The sequence below is a fragment of the Haliotis asinina genome, chromosome 6, assembly GCF_037392515.1.
Source record: "Haliotis asinina isolate JCU_RB_2024 chromosome 6, JCU_Hal_asi_v2, whole genome shotgun sequence".
Lineage (NCBI taxonomy): Eukaryota > Metazoa > Mollusca > Gastropoda > Lepetellida > Haliotidae > Haliotis > Haliotis asinina.
In genome coordinates this window covers 53,887,672-53,909,913 of record NC_090285.1, presented here as the reverse complement: position 1 = coordinate 53,909,913, position 22,242 = coordinate 53,887,672, and the positions used below count along the sequence as shown (strand labels likewise).

General features: G+C 37.6%; 1 protein-coding gene across 1 annotated transcript; it reads left to right on the top strand.

The window, feature by feature from the left end:
- Nucleotides 1–599: 599 nt before the first annotated feature.
- Nucleotides 600–21,895, top strand: LOC137286131 (uncharacterized). The gene is made up of 5 exons (XM_067817794.1): nucleotides 600–774; nucleotides 8,933–8,970; nucleotides 13,515–13,708; nucleotides 14,600–14,710; nucleotides 20,481–21,895. The coding sequence occupies exons 1-5, from the start codon at nucleotides 743–745 to the stop codon at nucleotides 21,417–21,419; spliced, it is 1,314 nt and encodes a 437-aa protein (XP_067673895.1). The 5' UTR covers nucleotides 600–742; the 3' UTR covers nucleotides 21,420–21,895.
- Nucleotides 21,896–22,242: the final 347 nt, after the last annotated feature.

Sequence of the window (22,242 nt, the reverse complement as noted above, 5' to 3'; positions counted from 1 at the left end):
CCACGTTCTAGCATATATGTTCACCGACCACCACAGCAATAAAAATAGTGTTCCGGAGGGAAACGAATTAGTATTGAGCGGTTGTCTTCTAGCAGTTTTCATCTGTTCCTATGATTTTTAAATTAACGTCTTGGTTATCTTTCACACTGACAGAAAAAAAGAAAAAAAAAATACGCAGTGAAAAAGTACAAGGGTGTTCATGTGATATTTATCTAATCTATTTTGACTCCATGCATAATGCACATTTTGAGCACATCATTTATTCGTAAATATTTTCAATTTCTGAAAATAAGGCCTGATATTTTCTATTTCTAATTCTGCTGGTAAACATGATTATCGTATTTCTGTATAAAATTTTATTATAAATATTTATTATGAAAAACAACGAGTTATCTTCCTTGATATTTGTAATGGAAATTTACTGAATCTAAAAATATTAAACACATGTGTCCTGTGAACCGCAGACGTCTTATCACTGGAGACATCCTGACCTTTGGCAGACAGAGTTATCGTACTTGATAAGTGATCTTTTTTCTCTAAGGGGATCGTTTTATGCTGGAATTGTAACATTTGTTTTCATTGGTTATGTTTTTTAGCAGTGGGCCAATCACATTCCTCGTTGGGAAAACGCACCTGTCTGCTGCAGGGATCGAGGATGGCAGTCTGGGAAGTGAGCTGTCTAGCGGAGTTGCTCTCAGCTCAGTCTTTCACACTTCAGTGATGATAGCTGGGATTTGACAAGATGGTTGTGTTTTCTCTAACCCTAATTAGGCAGTAAGTAATCGTTAGTAAGTCAGTTGAGCGCAGCGATTGCGCAGAATTCGATTTCTTCAACGAGTTGTTGAATGCTTGAAAATCGGGCACAGTGACCCCCCCGATGGTACTCATTGATTTGTCGGTGTCTCGCCTGTGGTGAACATGTCTAGACAGTTTAGCAGGAAATGCACTTAAAGTGCTGTTTGTTTCCTTATGCATGTGTAGTTGCGTCGCTTGGGTCCTCGACAATTCCGTTATAACGTATAATTGACCAGTTGAACGCTTTAAATGCCTCCCTGTCGACCGGAGTTTACTTTCAAATTCAGTATCATACAAATTTTAATTAGGTCGTGATAACATTTCGTTGCTTGTAAATGTCGATATGGTTGACATTGTGTTTTGTAAATTTGTATTGATGAATTATCAGGACTATTGGTTGATAAATGTAGAGGAAGATCGAGGTAGGATATATGTATGTTTGTGAAGGAAGGAGATATATGTGGGCCAATCATCTCATAATATGCATTCAGTTTTAACTTGACAGTTATTGGTGCTATATGTCTGTGTCACCTTGACAATTTTGAACACATTACGAATCACATCAATTATGTGTCTAGCCGTCTGACATAGACGGGAGACGTGGATGCAACTGCTAATTACGCAGGTGTATTTCCTACAGTCTTTATGTTCTTGGACAATAATTTGTCCTTAGTGACAGTACTAACACAAAGTAAAGATGTTTTCGGCGTTTCAGATAAATAATGTTATGCACCATAAATTCTTAACAATTTACGCTGATAACGGAGATACTACTATTTATAACTTGTTGATGTCATCCTCCGACGAAGTTGTTGATTTCCATGATAATGTGTACAGTACAGAGTGAACTTCTCTGAAACTTATTACTAAACATGAGATTAGTTGCAACATAAAGAGTGAGTTTCAGCTTTCATCATTGCTTCCAGTGATTATTTTACTACTGTATGACATAAAGTTGGAGAGTTGGTGTAGATTGTTTGTTATAGTATATATTTTTGACCTGAGATTTCTTAATCCAACATCAGATCATTTTAAACAGCATCTTAGAATGGAATCTCAATTGCATGGATCATTTCTCATGCTATTGATCACATGATTGGTCCAGATTGACAATTTATACACCACCACTATGTGTATAGCATACTGTTTAATGCGGCATAAAGCAAACTCGTTCACTTACACTTGCGCATATTTTATGCACTGAACAAATTTGAATCAAAGCTTAGTGACTGAGTAACGAAAAAGTGATGTGGACTGTTCAAACCTTGATTGTATGTCTTATCATGCTTATCAGAACAGAATTGTCAAATTATTCTGTTTGAATTCTCTGAACACAGTGACCTGTGAAGGTCTGGGATAGAATAGGCCTTCAGCAACCCATGCTTGCCATAAAAGGCGACTGTGTTTGTGGTAAGAAGCGATTAACAGGATCGGGTGGTTAGGCTTGCTGACTTGGTTGACACGTTTACGGTTACCATTTGTGCAGATTGATGTTCATGCTGTTGATCACTGGATTGTTTGGTCTAGAGTCGATTATTTACAGACCGCCACCATACAGCTGGAATATTGCTGAGTGCATTGTAAAACTAAACTCTCTCACTCACAGTTTTATATCTAATAAAGCGAGGCGTAAATACTGCATAGGTTCATAAGTAACATGGGGGCATAGGTGGATCAGTAATTTGAGGTGTTGCAATTTGCTAAGCTTAGTTGCCTCCCTTTGACATTCCAGAAACCAGTGGTTATGGGTTTGTATTCAGTTTCCTGATTTCATATTTTTAGGTTTGTAAATAATTCACACAATGGGTTTCTCTTGGTGTTTAATGTCTAAGACCTGCATCACTCAGGGATTCCCTGCCATATCCATCTGTCATACCGAGATATAACAGGAATAATGTTGAAAAGTGCATAAACGACAACTCCCTGAACTTTCATGTCTGAATTTTTGCATCTTTGAAAACCTAAATTGACAATGCAAGCATGATAATGAGTGTTCACATAGAAGCCACCATCCAAATATGTCATTCTTTAGGAAACGTACACTCCTGTCGTGTAAATCATTGTCATTATTCCATTTCTGATTTTCCTCGCCTTGATATTAATTTAATACTTTTAAAAGTGATGTAAAAGTAAACTAATTCACTCATTGTGACAGTTTTGTCTATAGTCTGGCAGAAAATGTTTCAGGATGGTGTTTGGTAACTTTACTTTAAAACTATAAGTGCTATCCGTTTCCAGTTTGGTATGAGGCTTTATAATACTTCTACCATTGAGGATTTTAATTGTCATTATTTATCACTCGATAATAAGAAAGTTGTCTATAAGAGCTGTCATTATTTCAAGTCACAACAACACTTCACAAGTCAACGGTGTTGAGCTACTTACCGGAACAGCAACCCGGTCATGCAAATAGGCAGATCATATGTCACATTCTTACATTATGCTTGGCAGGTCATGTCAGGTGACTTAAAGCATGTGCATTTTGCGTTAGTTAGCTGTGTCAATACCGGTGTTGGGCAGAAGGGATCATCTCAAAATCAAATATGTCGCATAATTTATATGATCTTTTCAAATTGCTATTGCGATGTCTTTTGCATGTAAATAACAGAGAATTTTGATTGTGTAGTTTCCATGAAAATATTTTGAGCTTGGAAGTAGTTCGGGGACTGGTATATTTGCTTAGGCATTATTATTCACAGTCCATTAATCATATTTCTGTGAAACTATGCATGTACACATTACTGAAGTGGGTCTTTGATTTGTATTTTGGTGGTTGATCACTTACTTGTTTTCCTTGAATTTTTCAAGATATTTCAATCACAAACCATCTCTTCTTCGGACAGGTCAGTATCTGATTCATCTCCAAGATGTATTAAGATAGATGGGATGGTCTCTTCTCTAATACCATCTAGTTTCCATTACTCATTTTCAACTGCCAATACATGTTTGATACAGGCTTCCCACCGACTGATATCAATCTCCCCTATTGCCGTGTGAACAATTTCCCATGTCAATGTCAGATAACTTGAATGCCGTGTTGTAGCGTGATACCTTCCCCTTGATATCCCCCCATATCTGTTCAGTTGGATTCAAATTGCAATGATGTGGCGGTAGTCGTAGAACTTTGTGACCAGCGTTCTTCAACATATTGTCGATGGCATAGGAAGGTGGTGGTTTGTGCTGTAATACAAGCTCATACTATACTGGTTTTGTTGCCTTGTCAGGTCTTGCAATGTTGTTTCTGTTAAGCCATTCAATGATCTCTGCTTTATGACAACAAACTTTTGAGATGGTCCCTGGAATGTCCGTAGAAGAGGCATAGATAATTCCACTCAACACGCCCTTTGAGAGATCTAAGGCATGTTGGGTCCATTTGAAATACTTTTCAGGAGCTACAAATGGACGGCCCCTTTCACTTTCTCGTTTGAAATAATTATAGATTTTTCAAATAATGTCTTTTGCGTAAGCTGACAAATTGGATGTGGACATTTCTCTATGTGTAGATGTGTGTGCACTTCTTGAAATACACATGCTTGAAGTCACGTGATCTGCCTAGCATAATGTAAGGATTTGACATGTGATCTGCCTATTTGCATGACCAGGTTGCTGTTCCGTTAAGTAGCTCAAAACCCTTGACTTGTGAGGTGTTGTTGTGACATGAAATAGTGACAGCTCTTATAGACATCTTTCTTATTATCGAGTGATAAATTATGACAATTAAAATCCTCAATAGTAGAAGAATTATAAAGCCTCATACCAAACTGGAAACGGATAACACTTATAGTTTTAAAGTAAAGTTACCAAACACCATCCTGAAACATTTTCTACCAGACTATCATGACTATAGGTGAACATTAGTTAAAATGGTTTGCGACATGCTGTCAACGCTATCAAGCAAGAAACATTTTGAGTAGAAATGATCAAAGCTATCTGTATTTAAGTGATGTCAATTGTATCTTTCTCTTTGTATTGAGATATATATATATGTATGATGGTTACTCAAATTGAGAGAAAGTGCCACTTTTCGAGTCTTACTGACATGTATTGTTTCAGAATGTGCCCCTAAATTTTGAACTTTTTAACTTTCCTCATTGTTTTGGAGTTTTGTCATTCAAAATTTTGAAAGTTGTTAAGATTTTTTCCAGTGTTGATCTCATAATTGTGTGAATTTAATATAAAGGTTTCAGTTGTTTAATTGATAGATCGCAGACAGCAATGCTCCTGATTTATTGGATAATGCCCCTTTGCCTACAAATATTTGTACTCCCTAACAGTGACCACAATAAATGCAGCAGTAACAGATGGTTTCAGGGTAATCATCATGTTTTAGAAAATGAGTGAGTTAAGTTTTATGCCACACTCAGCAATATTCCAGCTATATGGCGGCAGTCTGTAAATAATCGAGTCTGGATCAGACAATCCAGTGATCAACAACATGAGCAGTGATCTGTGCAACTGGGAACCGATGACATGTCAACCAAGTCAGCGAGCCTGACCAGCCGATCCTGTTAGCCGCCTCTTACGACAAGCACAGTCTCTTTTTATGGCAAGCATGGGTTGCTGAAGGCCTATTTTTCCCCGGGACCTTCATTGGTCTTTAGAAAATGAAAAGGGGTTTTCAAATACGTGAGTCTACTGACCCCAACTTGGGTATAATCTCATGGTGGTTTTGATGCTTATTCATTTGATTGTAGTTGTTCTGTTATTGGTCACATTGATAAGAATAGAAAGTGTTTGGAGTACGCATGGAGAAAACTCAAAACATGCTGTTGTCAAGACTTTTATGTTGAAAGGAAAGATATTGAATGTAAATACCATAGGACTGTTTAAGTTGCCCATATGGGGGTAACCAAAAAGTGAAAGTGTTAGGTAATCATGTCAAAGACAAGGGTTCAATTTCCCAATGTAATATTGCTAAAAACGGCATAAAATCTTGGTGTTCCCTCATTCGCTGCAGGGTACTTATAATCAGAATTCAACTAGTCAGTCAATCATTGTGTTTATATGTTACAGTATTTCTGCTGTATAATCAATAACATTTTAGCAAGGACAGTATTTTCTGTCAAATATTCCTGTATAGAAAGGCATTAATAGTACAGCAGTATAAATTAACATTAAATTCATTTAAATATTGTGAAAGGCTGTGCAGTTAAGCGTTATGTGAACGACAGAAGCGAAGTAAATTGAATAGTTATTTTGTACTCTTGGAATACTGTAAGGTACTCAACATCTGTTACTGTCTGAGCCACTACAGAGTAGGTCATATTGACCCTTTACCTGTTTGACAAGTTTGTTATCAGTATATTCTCATTAAAATAAGATATTTAACTGCTAAGACGCCTCTGTGGAGAGCTGGTTGACAACCCTAAGCAAGCTGACTGGCCGATCTCAGTGAAGGATATAAGGATTCTTGAGCCGTTGGATTTCTAAAACCATAAGTCTTTACAAGTTCCAGCCTTGGTTTGTGAAATGGCAATCATAGCAAATAGTGTCAATATCAGTTTTATACTCTTATGATATATCATAACCAGAAGGCCAGATAAGATGCGTATCTGGGTAAAATATGCATAGAAAGTTTAAATTACGCATTAAAAAATAATTATTGCATACAAATTACCCAATGGTAATGTTAGATACTCCAAAAGTTTAAAACATATGCCTACAGAATATTTTCAAGAAAATCATTTTGTGTAATAAAAAAGACATCATCAAGGTGTACTGTTAGTGTAGGACTACTATTGTAATGATATTCGTTTGTTATGAAATCATTTCCATTACTGGCATAAAAGTAAACACATTTATGTTGGCACCATATTGCTGATATATTGCTGAGTGCAGCATAAAAGTAAACACATTTATGTTGGCACCATATTGCTGGTATATTGCTGAGTGCAGCAGAAAACTAAACACATATTTATGATGGTTTTGATTAGGTATGACATAACTTCATAAGGCGGAGTATAGTTACTTCACGACAAATGCTTAGGTTGACACTGAAATACCAATATATTTGAAAGTAGTGGGTTCTGGTAAATGAAATATCTACTCAACATTCATAATACCCAGTCCAGAAAAATACTGTGGGTATAGTACTCATGTGAGCTAAATCTTGTCTTAAACTCTGGGTAACATATAAATAAATATTTTGTGTGTTATCAACTTTGATCTATGATAGCCCAGGGCCCTTGATATTTTTTCAACATCTGGAGTATGTGCTCCATAGTTTTTTCAATACAGGTGTACTGGAAATACTTAGGTAGTACATTTAGAGTACTGAATGGATTTCAAAGGAGTACCAGTAATCAGCGTTTCATGTCATGCATGCACCACAATATTGCTACTCTTGTGTGAACAGGTCAATATACATTTTAAAAAAACACTTTTTCTATTAAATACATCCGTAAATGATTCTGAGACAGTGCATCATTGCTGTGGTGTGTATCTGCTATGTTTTTAAATTATTTCCTGCCATATCCTGCATATTTTTGATCCGTACATATGTTGATGTGGCCCTTATCTGGAGCGCTGAATATCTGTATTGATACAAGTGGTAACATAAAGCATTGATGTATAAGTGTATCGTCCCGAACAACTGGTTTGTATGAACAAATACAACTTTTTAAAAGTTGTGGAAAATTTCACTTAAAAACAAATGTGATCAACAAATATGTAGTCCCCTGGTGACATATCTGGCTGAGCTCTCCGACATGTTTTGTAAACTTATGACATATAGTTTGATTGATGGATGTGAAAGTGTTGATTCATATTTTGGTATTTGGTATTTACAGTGTTTAACTTGTTTATAAAATGTGCTTATGTCTGGAACAGCATCAGCAGCAGTGTTAGGGCTGCTCCCCACCAAACCACCAGCAGTGTCCGTTTCCTATTAGATGCTTTTTAAAAAGAGGGTAGATGGGTGTGTATGTGTAATTTTTAGTTGTGCCAGTTGTGCACTTAAGAATGTCTTCAAGGATACAATATTTTGTTGTGACAGTGCCTTGGGGTGACCCAGTACAGGGCTCGATTTAGTGCTTTCTTACTTGCAGAAGTGCAACCATATATTACACATTGCAACCTAGTTATTACACGAACTTGCACCAGGTGCAAGTCAGTTTTTTTGAATGGGTAATCATCTGCATAAAACATTTGAATAATTCATAAGCATAATTGTTTTATTACATATTGCAATAAAAGCAGTGCAACTGGAATTTGACTGGTGCAACTAGGTTTTTATCTTAGGTTGCACCAGGTGCAAGTAGGTTATCTCTTACATGAAGCCTTGCATTAAAAGATTTTTCTGACAGATCATTATTCATGTTATTTATGGGCAGGTTTTGTCAGTGAGTGCCCTTGTGCCAATTCAGTGATATCCACTTTAGCCCTGCGTACACTGAAAAACATGAAAGTATCTTACTCAAATGAGATGAAAATGAGTTGAATTGCACCCTTGTCAGGATTTTGGTTTGGTTGAAAAAAGGTTAGGGTTGTAGGGTTAGGATAGGGTTTGGGGGGTGACCTTAGTCTAATTACAGTGTATTTTTTTTACAGACAGCAATAGGACATTTTATGATAATATTTGGCTAGAGACAAATAAGGGAATTTTTTTAAACAGATCCTTCCTATTTTATATATTTCCATATTTGATAAGAAATATGTAGGACACTTCAAATTATGATTAGCCAATGCAGGTATTTACCCAGAAATCTTAACTGAGACCCCAGGCGGGCGAAAATCAGTATTTTGTTCAAAACAAGACTGTTTTATTATTTTATTATTCAAAACAAGATTGTTTTATTATTCTTGTGTTTTTTTTTAAGTTCAGGGGAAAGCTAGCAGGTATATTCAGATGTTTTTGATTCCATTTTTTGGAATTTTTAGTGACATATCATCACAATATGCATCAGACTCACGGCCAAATGTTGGTCTCTTGGCAGGTCAAGGTGAACAGCCCTGTAATGTCACAGAAATTAGTCAACCTGACAGCTATACTCACAGAAACAGAGTTATCCTGTGGGAAATGTTATGTTAGGGATCGCTGTAGACAGTAATTTTATGTCATAACCTGTGATGTCTTTTGCAGTGTTTCTTGGACAAAAGTGAATAACCGTTGTTAATTTTATGACCTTTTATTTTTCAGTGGTGAAACTTTGGCAAATCGTGAAAACATCATTCAAGGTAAGATGTATCATATTACAAGCTACTTACAAACGCCAGGATATTTAGTTGAATAGACAGCCCATCTGATTGACTGTCCTACATTCTGCTACTTAATCGTGTTAGATTCTGTTTGGCCTTGATGCAACTGAGTGGACCTGTGAATACCTGTGTTAGAATCAGTGATTGAAATAACGGCATGCCCGCCTGCCCAAGGCTGGCAAATTTCATGTTGGGCTGCCTGAAAATAATCTCCACCAGCCTGATTATCTGACTGATATTTTGAAATACCTCCCTTTTGGAAGCTTTGTATGAATAACAAGAGAGAAGATATATATTCACATGCAAAAGAAATGCAAGTTTTCTTAACCAAATGGGAAACAAACTTGGACCTACATGGATGTGGGTTTTGGGCATATAGTGGAGCCTGATGATGTTACCAATAATTTTTGTCCCGCGCAAAAACACATCAATAGAAGGAATTACCAAAATGCATCATATCAATGTCTGTATCATGCACACACTTTTCGTGAAATTGAACATGCACGAATTGTCAGCACCATTAGTGGGTTAAGACTGCACAAAAGTTAGGTCTGTTACTCCTTGTTCAACAATGCCATGCCTAAGTCAAATTGAAAGAAACCAGAAATCAAACATTCTCCAAAACTGGTGCCCATTATCTTGATATAAACATAACCACTATCTACCATCTCCAGCATTGATACAACGCTACATAGACCACAAATGACCTTCATCGGAGCGGTTGTCCAAAGGTCACCACCCCATGACAATATCAGCACACTGGTCATCAACACCAGCAAGATCAATACTTATCAACCCCTTTACCTTTAAAACATAATAATGTCACTAGTCTTGGTAGCCAGTAAGATGTCTTCACTCAATATTTGTGACCCTGTATTTTTTGTGTTTAATATTGACAACTGCATACATGTCTGGTTTTTACATGACTTGCATTGTTTTTGTTCGTGAGTATGTTTGAGGCAGAAATCACTCTAAATTTGTGCTATTATAATTTTTCAGAAAATAAACCATTGTAATGATGTGAACCGATAAGTGGAATGTTGCAAGGATAGCAGGCCCTTTTCAAATGTAACAGGCTGGGGATGTGACTTGAGTTTCAGTTCATACATGTTAATTTTAATTTGCTGAATCAGTTCACATCTAAAACAATGATACTTGTCTGTTTTTGTTAAAAAAATTTGAGTCAAAATTGTGAGCAGGCATAAATACTTTTAATATTATCATTATTATAATTTATTATAGGATATTTATATAGAGCACATATCCAGGCAGCTAGTGCTTGCCTATCCTATCGAGGTACCCATTCACAGGTGGAGGGACTGGGACACATAGTCACAGGGTTGTGTACTGTACACTATGGTGATGACAACACGGAAAGAGTTTACACACAAAGTTGACTCCAAGGTTTTTACACTCAGTCAGAGGTGGGCTCTATCCTGACACCTCCACCTTGCTGGATCACTAGAATGGCCCTTTAGCCAGCTTGCCCACCATACCCCATGCTTCCAAAACAGACAGTCAACTTTTATTGGTTACCTGCCTGACTGACTGGTTGAGTTTGCAAGGGTTCAAAAATCCCATCACCCGACTCCCAGGACAAGTCTGTTTTTATTTCAGGCAAACAAATAATGGTATCTAACTTGTCCGTGGGCAACTAAATAATTTCTGCTTACGGTTTCAAACTGCAAATAAACTTGGAACTCATTTCATATCTGGTCAAAATGTAGGTATTAAATTTCACAATGATAATGAAATAGTTGTCTTTCTTAAATATTTATTACTTCCCAATAAATAGTCCACTTAACATTAACATCATGTACCATGTTGATCCCTTCTTTCATAATTACATCATGATTATGTCATTAAAGTCAGGGCAAATGGAAAATAAGTCAGGATAAGTTACTTTCTTAGAGTCACTTGCCCTGTGGCAAGTGTTGTTTTTTTTAAATTTGAACGCCTGGTTTGAAAGACTATTTTGATCACTGGTTAAAACTGTTCTTCAGCAGCCCATGCTTGTCGTAAGAGGCAACTAATGGGATTGGGTGGTCAAGCTTGATAACTTGGTTAACACATTTCACTGTATCCCAGTTGCATAGATTGATGCCTACGCTACTGATCACTGAAATGTCTGGTCCAGACTTTCATATTACACCACCATCAAGTAGCTTTAATACTATGGAGAGTGGCATTACAGAGCAAACAAATGTGAGTGATTGAGTTACAGGTTTTACAATGCTTTTAGCAATATTCTGCAACATCATGGCAGTTTACCTCCAAAGTGGGTTTCAAACATTCTACCCTTAGGTGTTTAAGTAAGGCGTGATGAATGAATGCTTGAACCATCAGAAAACTGATTCAAATTCTCAGTTGGAATTAGTTTTCAACAAACGTTGCCACTAATAATTCAGTGTGAGTGAGTGATTTAGTGAATGAGTATGGTTTTATGCCGTTATTCCCAAAATATCATGACTGGGGACACTAGAAATGGGCTTCACACATTGCACATATGTGGGGAAACAAACCTGGATCTACGGTGTTCATTGACCCATGTCATCATATGTTTGTAGATTGAAGATTATGATTCAGAGGTACAGATAAACTGCGAATATGTGTGATGCAAATATTTATGTAAAAACTTAATTCCCATTAAGTCCAGTCTGTATTATTTTGCTTGATTCGTTGTAAATAAATTTGATCTTACTTGCATACACGCATGTTTAGTTGTTTCGGACATTCACCAAACTAAATATTGAGTTGGCCAACCCATATATCACAGAATGATGACAGATAACATACCTGAGGTATATCGAAAGGTTCATTTTCAGCTCATGAACTTGAATTTGCAATCTTTATTATCGTTTCTCATATTACAGATGAAATAAAAATAACAATCATGGAAACCAATATTTAAACTTTATGATATTTTTACAGTTAATTGAAAATAGCAAAATCTCCAATTGAGTTTGAGTGAGGTGGGTACAATTTATTTGGTTGTCAAAGGAAAACATAGAACATGTAAGCTTAGTTGTGCTAAATTTTGAGGACCTAAAAATGCAGTCCGTAGAAGAGAGTCACCTATCTTTGGGTTACACTTTCGTCAAACTTTTTTCAGAGGGTAAGAAAACGACATTGTACCGTTTCACATGAATGAACAAATGAGAAGACAACTTTGACAGTAAAGACGTCAAATTTTCAGTGAAATAACGACCAACGAGATAGGGTGGTCAGACTCGCTGACAGGGTTGACACCTGTCATCGATTCCCAATTGCTCAGATTGATGCTTATGCTGTTGATCACTTGATTGTCTTGTCCAAGCTTGATTATTTGCTGAGTGCAGCGTAAAACTAAACTCACTCACTCACTCACTGTACATTGGGATGTAAGCAGTCACTCCAGCTTCCTATTGATTCAATAAAAGACATCCCTTACAACTGACCTGAGATTGATAATGAAAAATTTGAGGCGCACAGTTTCCTAATCTCTATTTCTTACCATGCATCCTACATAGAAAACTGTCACACTAGGTGGTGTCGGTGTTTGTTAAACTGGTTTCGGTCACAAGTTTAATGTAGGATATTTGTAAAGTGCGCTCCAAGGGACATAACTCTAGGGGGGTCTGGTTTGGTTGATAGAGGGAGCAAGTGTTAATCTAATACAGTGATGCGTTAATTCTTTTGAACTTTTAATTTAGTATTGTAATCTAAATATGTAATATAACCCTGAGGGCTGATACTATAGTTAGTATTGAGAGAAATACATTATTATTTTGTTTTTAGAAAAGTGTGGGTTGATATAGTGCCTTTAAAGAATACTTGTAGCTAAGTTTTTGTTAGTAGAGCCAGATGTTTTTGTCGCTTACAGCATTTGTCATCCATTTTTATATGTATTTTCTGAGGACAACACTGGACCAATGATGCTTCACTAGGTATTTTTGTGATAACGTGTGATAAACTATCATTTTGTTCAGGAGCTTTACATGTCACCCTATTTATGTCTGTCATATTTTTGTACTGTACACACCCTGTCTTAAGATAGCAACATAATTACTGAACATATGCATTTTGAGTAGACAACAGTGGCCCATTTAGTTTATCACATGTGGGCACAGGTGTCAGAAAATTACTAATGAACATTTACAAAAGACGATCTTGAATAAATGCAGTTCCTCAGCAAAACTTATCTTACCATGAGGGAACTGAACCCAGGCCCTCAGTGTTACAAGTCATAATGAAAATTTACAAAAATATGATGTCATGACCCCCCCCATCACCCCATAATTAACATTTACAAAAACATGATCTTGCCATGGGGGCAATCAAACCCACATCTTAAGCATGACAAGAAAGCATGACAAGAAAGCACTTCAACCACCAGGCTACCCCATGAATGGAATGGATCACTCATGCTTAATGTTGTACAGTTTGTACTTTTATTAATTTAACTTTCGCTTTGCACACGGTCAGATTAGTTAAAACATGCAAAAAAATATTTTGACACCATGTTGACTCTATTGGTTTTTCAGGTCAGTCGGACGTCCCTCTGTCAGACGTGGGGATTCAACAGGCAAGGCTTGTGGGTGTCCGTCTTCAGAATGAACGCTTAACACATGTGTTTGCAAGTGACCTATTACGCGCAGCTCAGACAGCTCAGGCCATTGTTGAGGCCAACAAAGTGTACGTCAACGCCGTCATCAAGGACAAAAGACTCCGAGAAAGGGTATGAGGAAAGTTATGTTGTGGAGAGAAACTTCCGACAATGATTGTTCATTTTCAACCCAAAGTTAAATTTTTTAAGAACCCCATCTGCCATTAGTCCTAAGTTTACACAAGGGGTGGTGGTAATGTTTTAGTCATCTTCTTATTTTAGTTGGTTATTTGTTCTTAAGGTGCTAGTATGCATTTTGAAGTTTGAAGAACACAAACTCTGTAAATTGTTACAAGTGATAGCTTCTTTTTTGTTTGTACCAACTCTTCAGTGTCTAATCATCCTGGAATTGATGACTTGATTGACATGTCATCCCATCCCAGTTGCATAGCTCAATGCTCATACTGTTGACCACTGGATTGTCTGGTCCAAACTCAACTATTTACTGACTACTCTCTGATGGCTGGTATGTTGCTAAGTCTGGCATTTATCAACAAACAAATGAACTTAAAGATGTATCTAAAGTCAGCTCACTCAAGATTGTCATGTAAAGTCATTGTTGTGTTGGCGGGATATGATAAAGTTAGGTATTGTTGTGTTGGTTATGTTGTGTTGGTTGCTGAGGAGATAATAGGAACCTTCTGATCTCATCGTGCCTTTTTATGTATCTGGAAAAACAAACATTTTGTGTAGGATATGGTCAGAAAAGTCTTATTTTGCATGGAAGGTGGGATTGAGGCAGTTAAACCACAAATGAGTCACACAAATCACACAAAAGTGTCATTTTGGAGTGTATTGTACTCTCAGAATGGTCATAATCTTTCACAGTAAATATTTTCGAGTGACTTCAACCTGGCATGGGTGAAATTCAATGAGTTGCTCGTTGTGTATAGCTAATCATTTGCATGATGGTAAAGTACAGTTGGTTTTCAGTGTAGATGCTTTATTTTCATTTCTTTTCAGAAATTCGGAGTCGTAGAGGGCAAAACATTCAAGGAACTGGCAGCTGAAGCAAGGAGAAACAACAGCTCTATACCTAACTTTACCCCATACGGTGCTGAAAACATAGAACAGGTAGGGTCACTGGTCACAGTCTTCATTTGTTTCACCTCAAAGATAAAATGGGGTGGATGTGAGTTCAGTTCTTCTGAAATAGGAAGTGCCACTTCATAATTAACTGTACTTAAGGCAGGTTTCCATGGCAACCCAGTCAATGTTTTTCACTGCACTGGCAATCCTTAAAGTTAAAGTCATTTATGTCACCTCATACTAAGAGGAAAGTATAGTTGTGTCTTATACCCCTGAACAAGGAATTAAGTTGAAATTGACTGTACTTTTGGGGGGGCCTGGTTGCCATGGCAACCCAGTGAAAACTGCTAATGTTTTCCATTACACAGGCAGTCAGTGGCATGTACTGATAGTCTATTCTGACAGTTCAATCTAAGGTAAAGGTATATATATTACAGAGAAAAATTTTGTAATGGACAAATTTGAAATTGAATAGTGTGAATGAGTTTAGTTCTACGTCACTCTCAGCAATATTCCAGTAATATCATGGCAAGGGACTCCTGAAATGGGCTTTACACATTGTACCTGACTTAGATCAAGACACATTGAGTAACTACTGTCTGGTATCAAACCTCAGCTTTCTCTCCAAGATTGTGGAGCGAGCAGTTTGCACTCATCTGTCTGATCATCTTCAAGAACTAGACCTCCACGAACACTTCCAGTCAGCATATCGTGAATTTCATAGTACTGAGACTGAAAGTGGTCTGTGACTGACGACTTGGAATTGACAAGAAGCAGCTTGTTCTAGACTTAAGCAGTGCTTTTGACACTGTAGACCATAACAAACTCCTTCACCATCTCAGATATGACTTTCACATCGGTGGGGACGCCTTAGATTGGTTCCAATCATACCTCTCCGCCAGACATCAGTGGTCATAGATGGCCATCGCTCTGATCAAATTGATCTTACTTGGGGTGTGCCACAAGGGTCCGTCCTAGGCCCAGTACTTTTTACTCTTTATGTAAAAGAGCTGGGAAGTGTCATTGATAGACACCATGTCTATCGCCACTATTATGCAGATGACTCACAGTTATATAATCTCTTCAAACCAACCTCCACTCTGGCCAGCTCTGCTCTAACTGAACTTTCTGTGCTGTGAAGAAACAATGACTTGGATGCATGACAACAAGCTAAAACTCAGTAGCTCAAACACAGAGTGTATCATCCTGGGACCTGTAAAGAGGCGAGCAATATGTGATAGTAACTGTCTTGAATTTGACAATGCATCCATTGCAGTCTCAGACACAGTTAAAGGACCACTAAACTCAATTTTTGGGTACTCTTTTTATCACTGCATACGAAAGACTTTTGGTTAGTCATAAACGAAACACCATTTGTTTTCTAAAAAAACTTGTGGTTAATTAATACCAAGCGCTTAAAAGTTGCTAAAAAGCTGTCTGCTTCTCTCTCGCCCGCAAACGAAACCACAGACATGTTACGTAACTCTGTCGCCAGAGCCCTACAGTGACGTCATAGAAGGAACGATATCCAGTTAAATGTATATTAAATGTGTAGGAAGCTCTTCATTTTGCTGATTTCTCGACGTCACCAAAGACATGCCGAATTGTTGTGTTGCCGTCAGTTGTTCCTTGGGGTCGGGTGATGGTGTCACTATGCACAGATTTCCACCAGACTTCATAGTTTGTGCTTAAATTGGTTGTTAGTGTGTGCGAAGTGAGCTTTTTGGAAGCCTGTGGTATATACTAAATCGGATGGTTCGCCCCCTACCACGCTTCCAGGATAGAAAATGGAGTTCAAGTATCATCGAGTTTTTGAAATAAAGACTGCTTACTACACATTGCTGACCAAAAGGATTTTGCATGGATATAACGCTTTCTTCCCCGAAAACGAGGTTGTGGTCGAAGTGACAATATTATTGTAAGTAATATTATATTGACCCCTTATATTGACCGATTCCAAGAGTGAAATTGTTATGTTATAAGCAATGGCATGTAAAATCCTAATGTCCATCAATAAAATACATATTTTATTACCAGTAGAAAGTAATTTTGATTTTGTAAGTCGGTGAAAACAAACTTAAATAGCATTCATCCCAAGACAGGGCGCCACCATTTTTGAAAATCGTGAAGTCACGGGCTAAAGTCCGTTAGAATTATTGAGGGTATGATTTGTTCTCATCAATTAGAAAATCAAAACAAGTATTTACTGGTAATTAAATATGCATTTGAATCATGGCCAAAAGGATTTTGCATGACACAACTTTTAACATAAGGACTTCTTCCAAGGAAGCAAGGTGGGGGTCGAAGTGACATTTATATTGCAAGCAATGTTAAATTGACCTCCACCTCACTTCCAAGAGTGAAATTGTTATGTTATAAGCAGTGTCATGCAAAATCCTATTGTCCATCAATAAAATACATATTTTACTACCAGTAGAAAGTAATTTTGCTTTTGTAAGTCGGTGAAAACAAACTTAAATAGCATTCATCCCAAGACAGGGTGACGCCATTTTTGAAAATCGTGAAGTCAAATCCATATGAATTAATGAGATTATGTATGGTTTGTTCTCATCAAGTTAGAGAATCAAAACTACATAAATGTGTATTTGAATCATTACCAATAGGAGTTTGCATGACTTTATAATCATACTTGTATGCATTTTGAAACTTAATAAAAAGAAGCGATCTGCGAATGTATAACAGAAATAAAATATGTAGACATTTCATAGTTTTCCTATATGAATCATAATTCGCACGCACGCCCTAGTGTATGTCGTCTGCATCATTACACTTAACGATGGAAACAATGAATATGTTGAATGCTACGGCAACTTATTAAAAACAAAAATGCAAATATTAAAAGTTATGGGAGCAATGTCAGGCTATTACCTTCTTCGAGGAATGTATCCATCAATATCCACAAAAACAAGTGATATATAATTCATCTGCAGTTTTCCCAAGCGATGTGTCTTTTAACAGACAAATATACGAAAACGTGATGTATCGTTTCAGGTTTTTCACACTGCTGTATAGTTTCATTGGTTACCCAAGATAGCACACCTGGCAACTAATTGCATAATGTGCATCATTCGTTTTAAAAAGTTATTTAGTTAGCCAATAATGAGAAATCAATCAATGTATTGGCGGTTAATCCTTTGAAAGAAGGGTGTTGTTTTACATAGACACAGACATGACAGAGTGTATTCAGTATAGATTAGTAAATGTACATACATAAACGCTACCTTTTGACAAATCCCCCATTTAAATCCCCATAAAACTAATTAATCAATCAGCGTGTTATCGGTTCATCCTTTGATGGATCCAGACACCAGAAATGCCAAATTGGGGCCTTTGTCGGGTAATCTAAGTGGCGTTACCACTAATTATACCTGTTATAAATTCATTAACTGAGCATCAAGTGAATGATGACAAATAACGTGTAGGGTTATACCACCCAACAGGGATTACAACCTAGCGACACCAAGTGATTTTGACAAAATCGTCTATGAAAACAAGGGTTGTAACTCGAAAACTAGGCAAAGCAGGAGACAAAACTAAATGATAGTAGATTGTGAGAACATATGGCTTTCATTTTTCTCAATAGCTTTCGCGATATCAGATTTGTACAAACCTGTAAACGAAATAGTTTAACCCCTGAAATGTAGATGAATACTGCACAGACCCTCATTTCTATACCCACTATTATGTCACGGAGACGCGCCGCTCTGATTGGTTAAAATTTCGTTTGCGTCTGAGAATTGTGTACTGTTGACAAAAAGGTCGATTCAAGGTATTTAAAGATCGAAATGAGCAGTTTTAATGGCGGGGTTTCATTTATAACGATGTCAGCAAGTGATTTTGTATTTGTACCCTATTAGAGTATATGTGACCTTTAAAGACCTGGGCGTTATTCTGGACTCTAGTCTATCACTTGACAACCATGTCTCACACATGTTCCGAGGCTGTTTCTGTCAACTCCACAACATCGGTCACATTCGTTCGTGCCTCACCACTGAATCAACTAAAATCCTGGTTCTAGCCTTAGTCATTAGTCGCATTGACTATTGCATCTCCTTACATGTTGGTGCAACCCAAACCCAGATAAACAAACTTCAGTGCATGCAAAATGCAGCTGCTCGCATTGTCACGAAATCTAGAAGATACGCTGAAGTTAAGCCTCTCCTCCAGTCCCTCAACTGGTTGCCAATCCAGTACAGGATACAATATAAACTTCTATGCCTACCGTTTCAATGCCACTCTAGATCCACTCCTTCATATCTTGCTGCTTCACTGACCGTCCATCAGCCTTCTCGAACACTTCGCTCCCTGGCAAGAATCTTCTCGTGCCCCTTTCAGTCAGTACAGCCACCTATGGTAAAAGATCCTTTGCATACGCAGCATCAACAGCCTGGAATCAACTGCCTCAACATCTGCAGGATTGTGATGAACTCCCCAATTTCAAGTCCCAACTAAAAACCCTTCTCTTCAAAACTGCCTTTTGCCTGTAGCTTTCCTTTCGTCTGTTAGTATCTGTGCTTTGAGCATGTATAACACATGGAAAAATGTGCATTATAAGTATATTATTATTTAAGGATTGACTTAGTGTTTCTTTCGTTGCATTGAGGTATGAAACTAAAAACCAATGTGCAAACCTTATGAATCTGCGTTCTTACTTTCATACGTCAATGCAACGAAAGAAATACACAGTCAATTCGTATAATTAAATTCAACAACAAATACTATAGGCTTTCAACAATTTATCTTTAAACATAATCAAATTCATCAAAACAGGTATCTTTGTTACCTCCGATTAACAATTTCGGTGTAAGAATTCGGTAATGGCATGACATGACTCAGGTGACTCATTTACAGGAAATGACATGCCTACCAAACCATTAGCCAATCAGCACAGAGCACCCCCAAACAGCTGTCAATCAGCCTAGCTAACATCGGGTGGCGAATAAAAACAGAACAACACAATGTGATGCGTTCCAGTAACAGCAAATTCAGGTTCAAACATTTGAATTATTACCAGCGAACTGAAAGACATGGTTTTTACAAGTGAGAATTGGAAATGAAGCCTGATGACATGAAGTTAGTGGAACTGAGATTGTTAGTGGCAGCAGTATTTGCGCAAGTGGAATTAGGCTGTGATGTGACTGGGATTGCACTGCCGTGAACTGATGTTCCAATTTGTGCATACTCTTGTCGAGGCGTTACAATGATAATTATGAGTTGTTTGTTTATGTTAACCACAATGTATCATTTCAATGTTTATCCAAAGTTCATTAGGGTACCTGAGTGCATTGGAATTGCCTTGCCGTGAAAAGGTATTCCCCGACATTCCTCAGGTCCAAAAGTAGTCTGGTTCGGTGGGCGTGACTTAGCTTTTTAGATTCATTGGGAAATGAAATCAAAAGAAATGTTCCCAGTTAACCAATCAGATTGCCAGAATTTTAATGCACACAATAAAAAATTAATTATTATATTATATTATACCCATTTGGGGAATTGGTGTGATGAGTGAGCACTTTTACCATTTAGCTACCCCATCGCCTCAGGATATGTAATATGTAACCATGGGGTTAGTTGATTGTATGTTGTTGTATCCTTTTACCTGGATCAGTGGGATAGTTGTTCCTGCATTAAAGGATTATTACAGACCACCTACATATATATCATTTTGCTGACTAGCATGAATCCAAACTTGGGTGAAATTTGTAAAAGACATTATTGTGTGCTCTGTCTTGATGTAAAATATTAAAAATGATTTTAACCTTTCCGTAAGCTTGATGCATGTTCCTGTGTTTTCCAGGTTCGTATCCGCGCCAAGTCTTTCTTCCATGACCTTTTAACCTTATTGAAGAACAATGCCCATGAAGATGGCAACTACATCCCTGCATCCATAAAGAGGCGAGCAGACCATAGCTCCAGTCACAGCTCAGACCGTGTGCACTGCTTTCAAGCAGTCACTAGACAGACCTCCCAGGAGAACAATTTAAATCTAGACGTGGGGGACAAAATACTGACTGTGTCGAAACGTCCACGCCATGACGATCAGGAGGTGGTAAATGGCTTAAACCAGGAGTTTTTCCCGTTGGATCTGGCTCAATCAGATAAGATCCTGTCCCAGACAGACAAGGTGTTTGACGAGAGTCAGCACCTGGACATGCCTCAGACTGCCATAGCCAGATCCAACTCCAGCAGCTCCTCGGGGTGCTCCAGTCTCCCGGAGAGTGCTGAGTCTCAGGAACAGGCCTCAGAACTCTCCACACCCACGGAGGAAGAACAAAAAGACTTTGATCCTCATGATGTTCAGTCGTCGAGTCCTGTCGCTCTCGATACTGAAATCAAGTCAAATATCCGATCCTCAAGATCTGATGCTTTTGGCTGTCCGAATGTGTCATTGTCACCTCTCTTAGAACACAGGCTATCAAGCATCTCAAGCATCAGTTCTGGAAGGAATAACAGCTTCGATGATGCTGATGGAATTCCACCCAGTATAGCAGATGTTATAGTAGTCAGTCATGGGGGTTTTCTCAAAGAACTTATTCGTCATTTTGTTGAAGACCTTAAGTGCAAAATGCCTGGTGGGAAAGGATATGCCTTGCGTGTTGGTCCGAATGCAAGTGTGTCTAAATTCACAATAACTATTGATGACATTACGGACAATCCAATCATTACATGTTTATTAATTCATGACAAAGAGCATCTGCTTCCTTTAGATATTTCTCAAGCCCCAGGAACGTTTTAGACAACCATAATTCAAACCGCATTTTTTAAGGAAAAATTCATGTTTGTATAGTACTCAAACGTTTAAGTTTTTTTCTTTTTCTAAAATACAAACAAAAAATAATCTTTGTAATCAAACATGATAATCTTTGATATATAAGTATTTTGATGAAATGCTTACTTGTGGAAATGTATCACATCTATGTTCTGCTTCGTTATGGTTCAGATCAGATATTTCATACAAAAGCAGCAATTTGATTTCGTCAAATTATCATGCTTCTGTATGCTTGATCAAGACCCAGTAGTGAACCTGTTTAAGTTTTTCTTGTATATTTGCTGATTGATGGACTCCATTTGAAAAGAAAAAAATGAAGAAAAACTGTGTCCTTGCGTACACTCGTCTTGTACTATCATGAGATCAAGATCTGGTTTTCTTGAATTGTACATTTATGTTGGGTTTTTAAATAAACATGGAAAACACTGCATAATATCCTCGGATTTGTTTGTGTTGATGACTTCTGTTATAAAATCAGTACCTCAGTATTAATCATCGCACGTTTTAGCATAGTGACCATTCATGGCTTGTTTTTGGGGGAGTGATGGTGATTTTAAATAGGGTCACCTATTTTGTTCAGGCGAGGTGGTTGTCAGCAATTTTCAACACTTGAACAAGGTCTTGGGAGGGCGGGGGAGGCATCACTCTGTACGTGCATTGTAGGGATTGTCATTCACATTGAACATGCTTCTCCATATGAACCATCCTCATACTTTCCGTGTGTGTCCAGATTGCACGGGTCTTAGTTGGCCCACGGTTACTCTTTACATATCTGAAACGTAAGACCTAA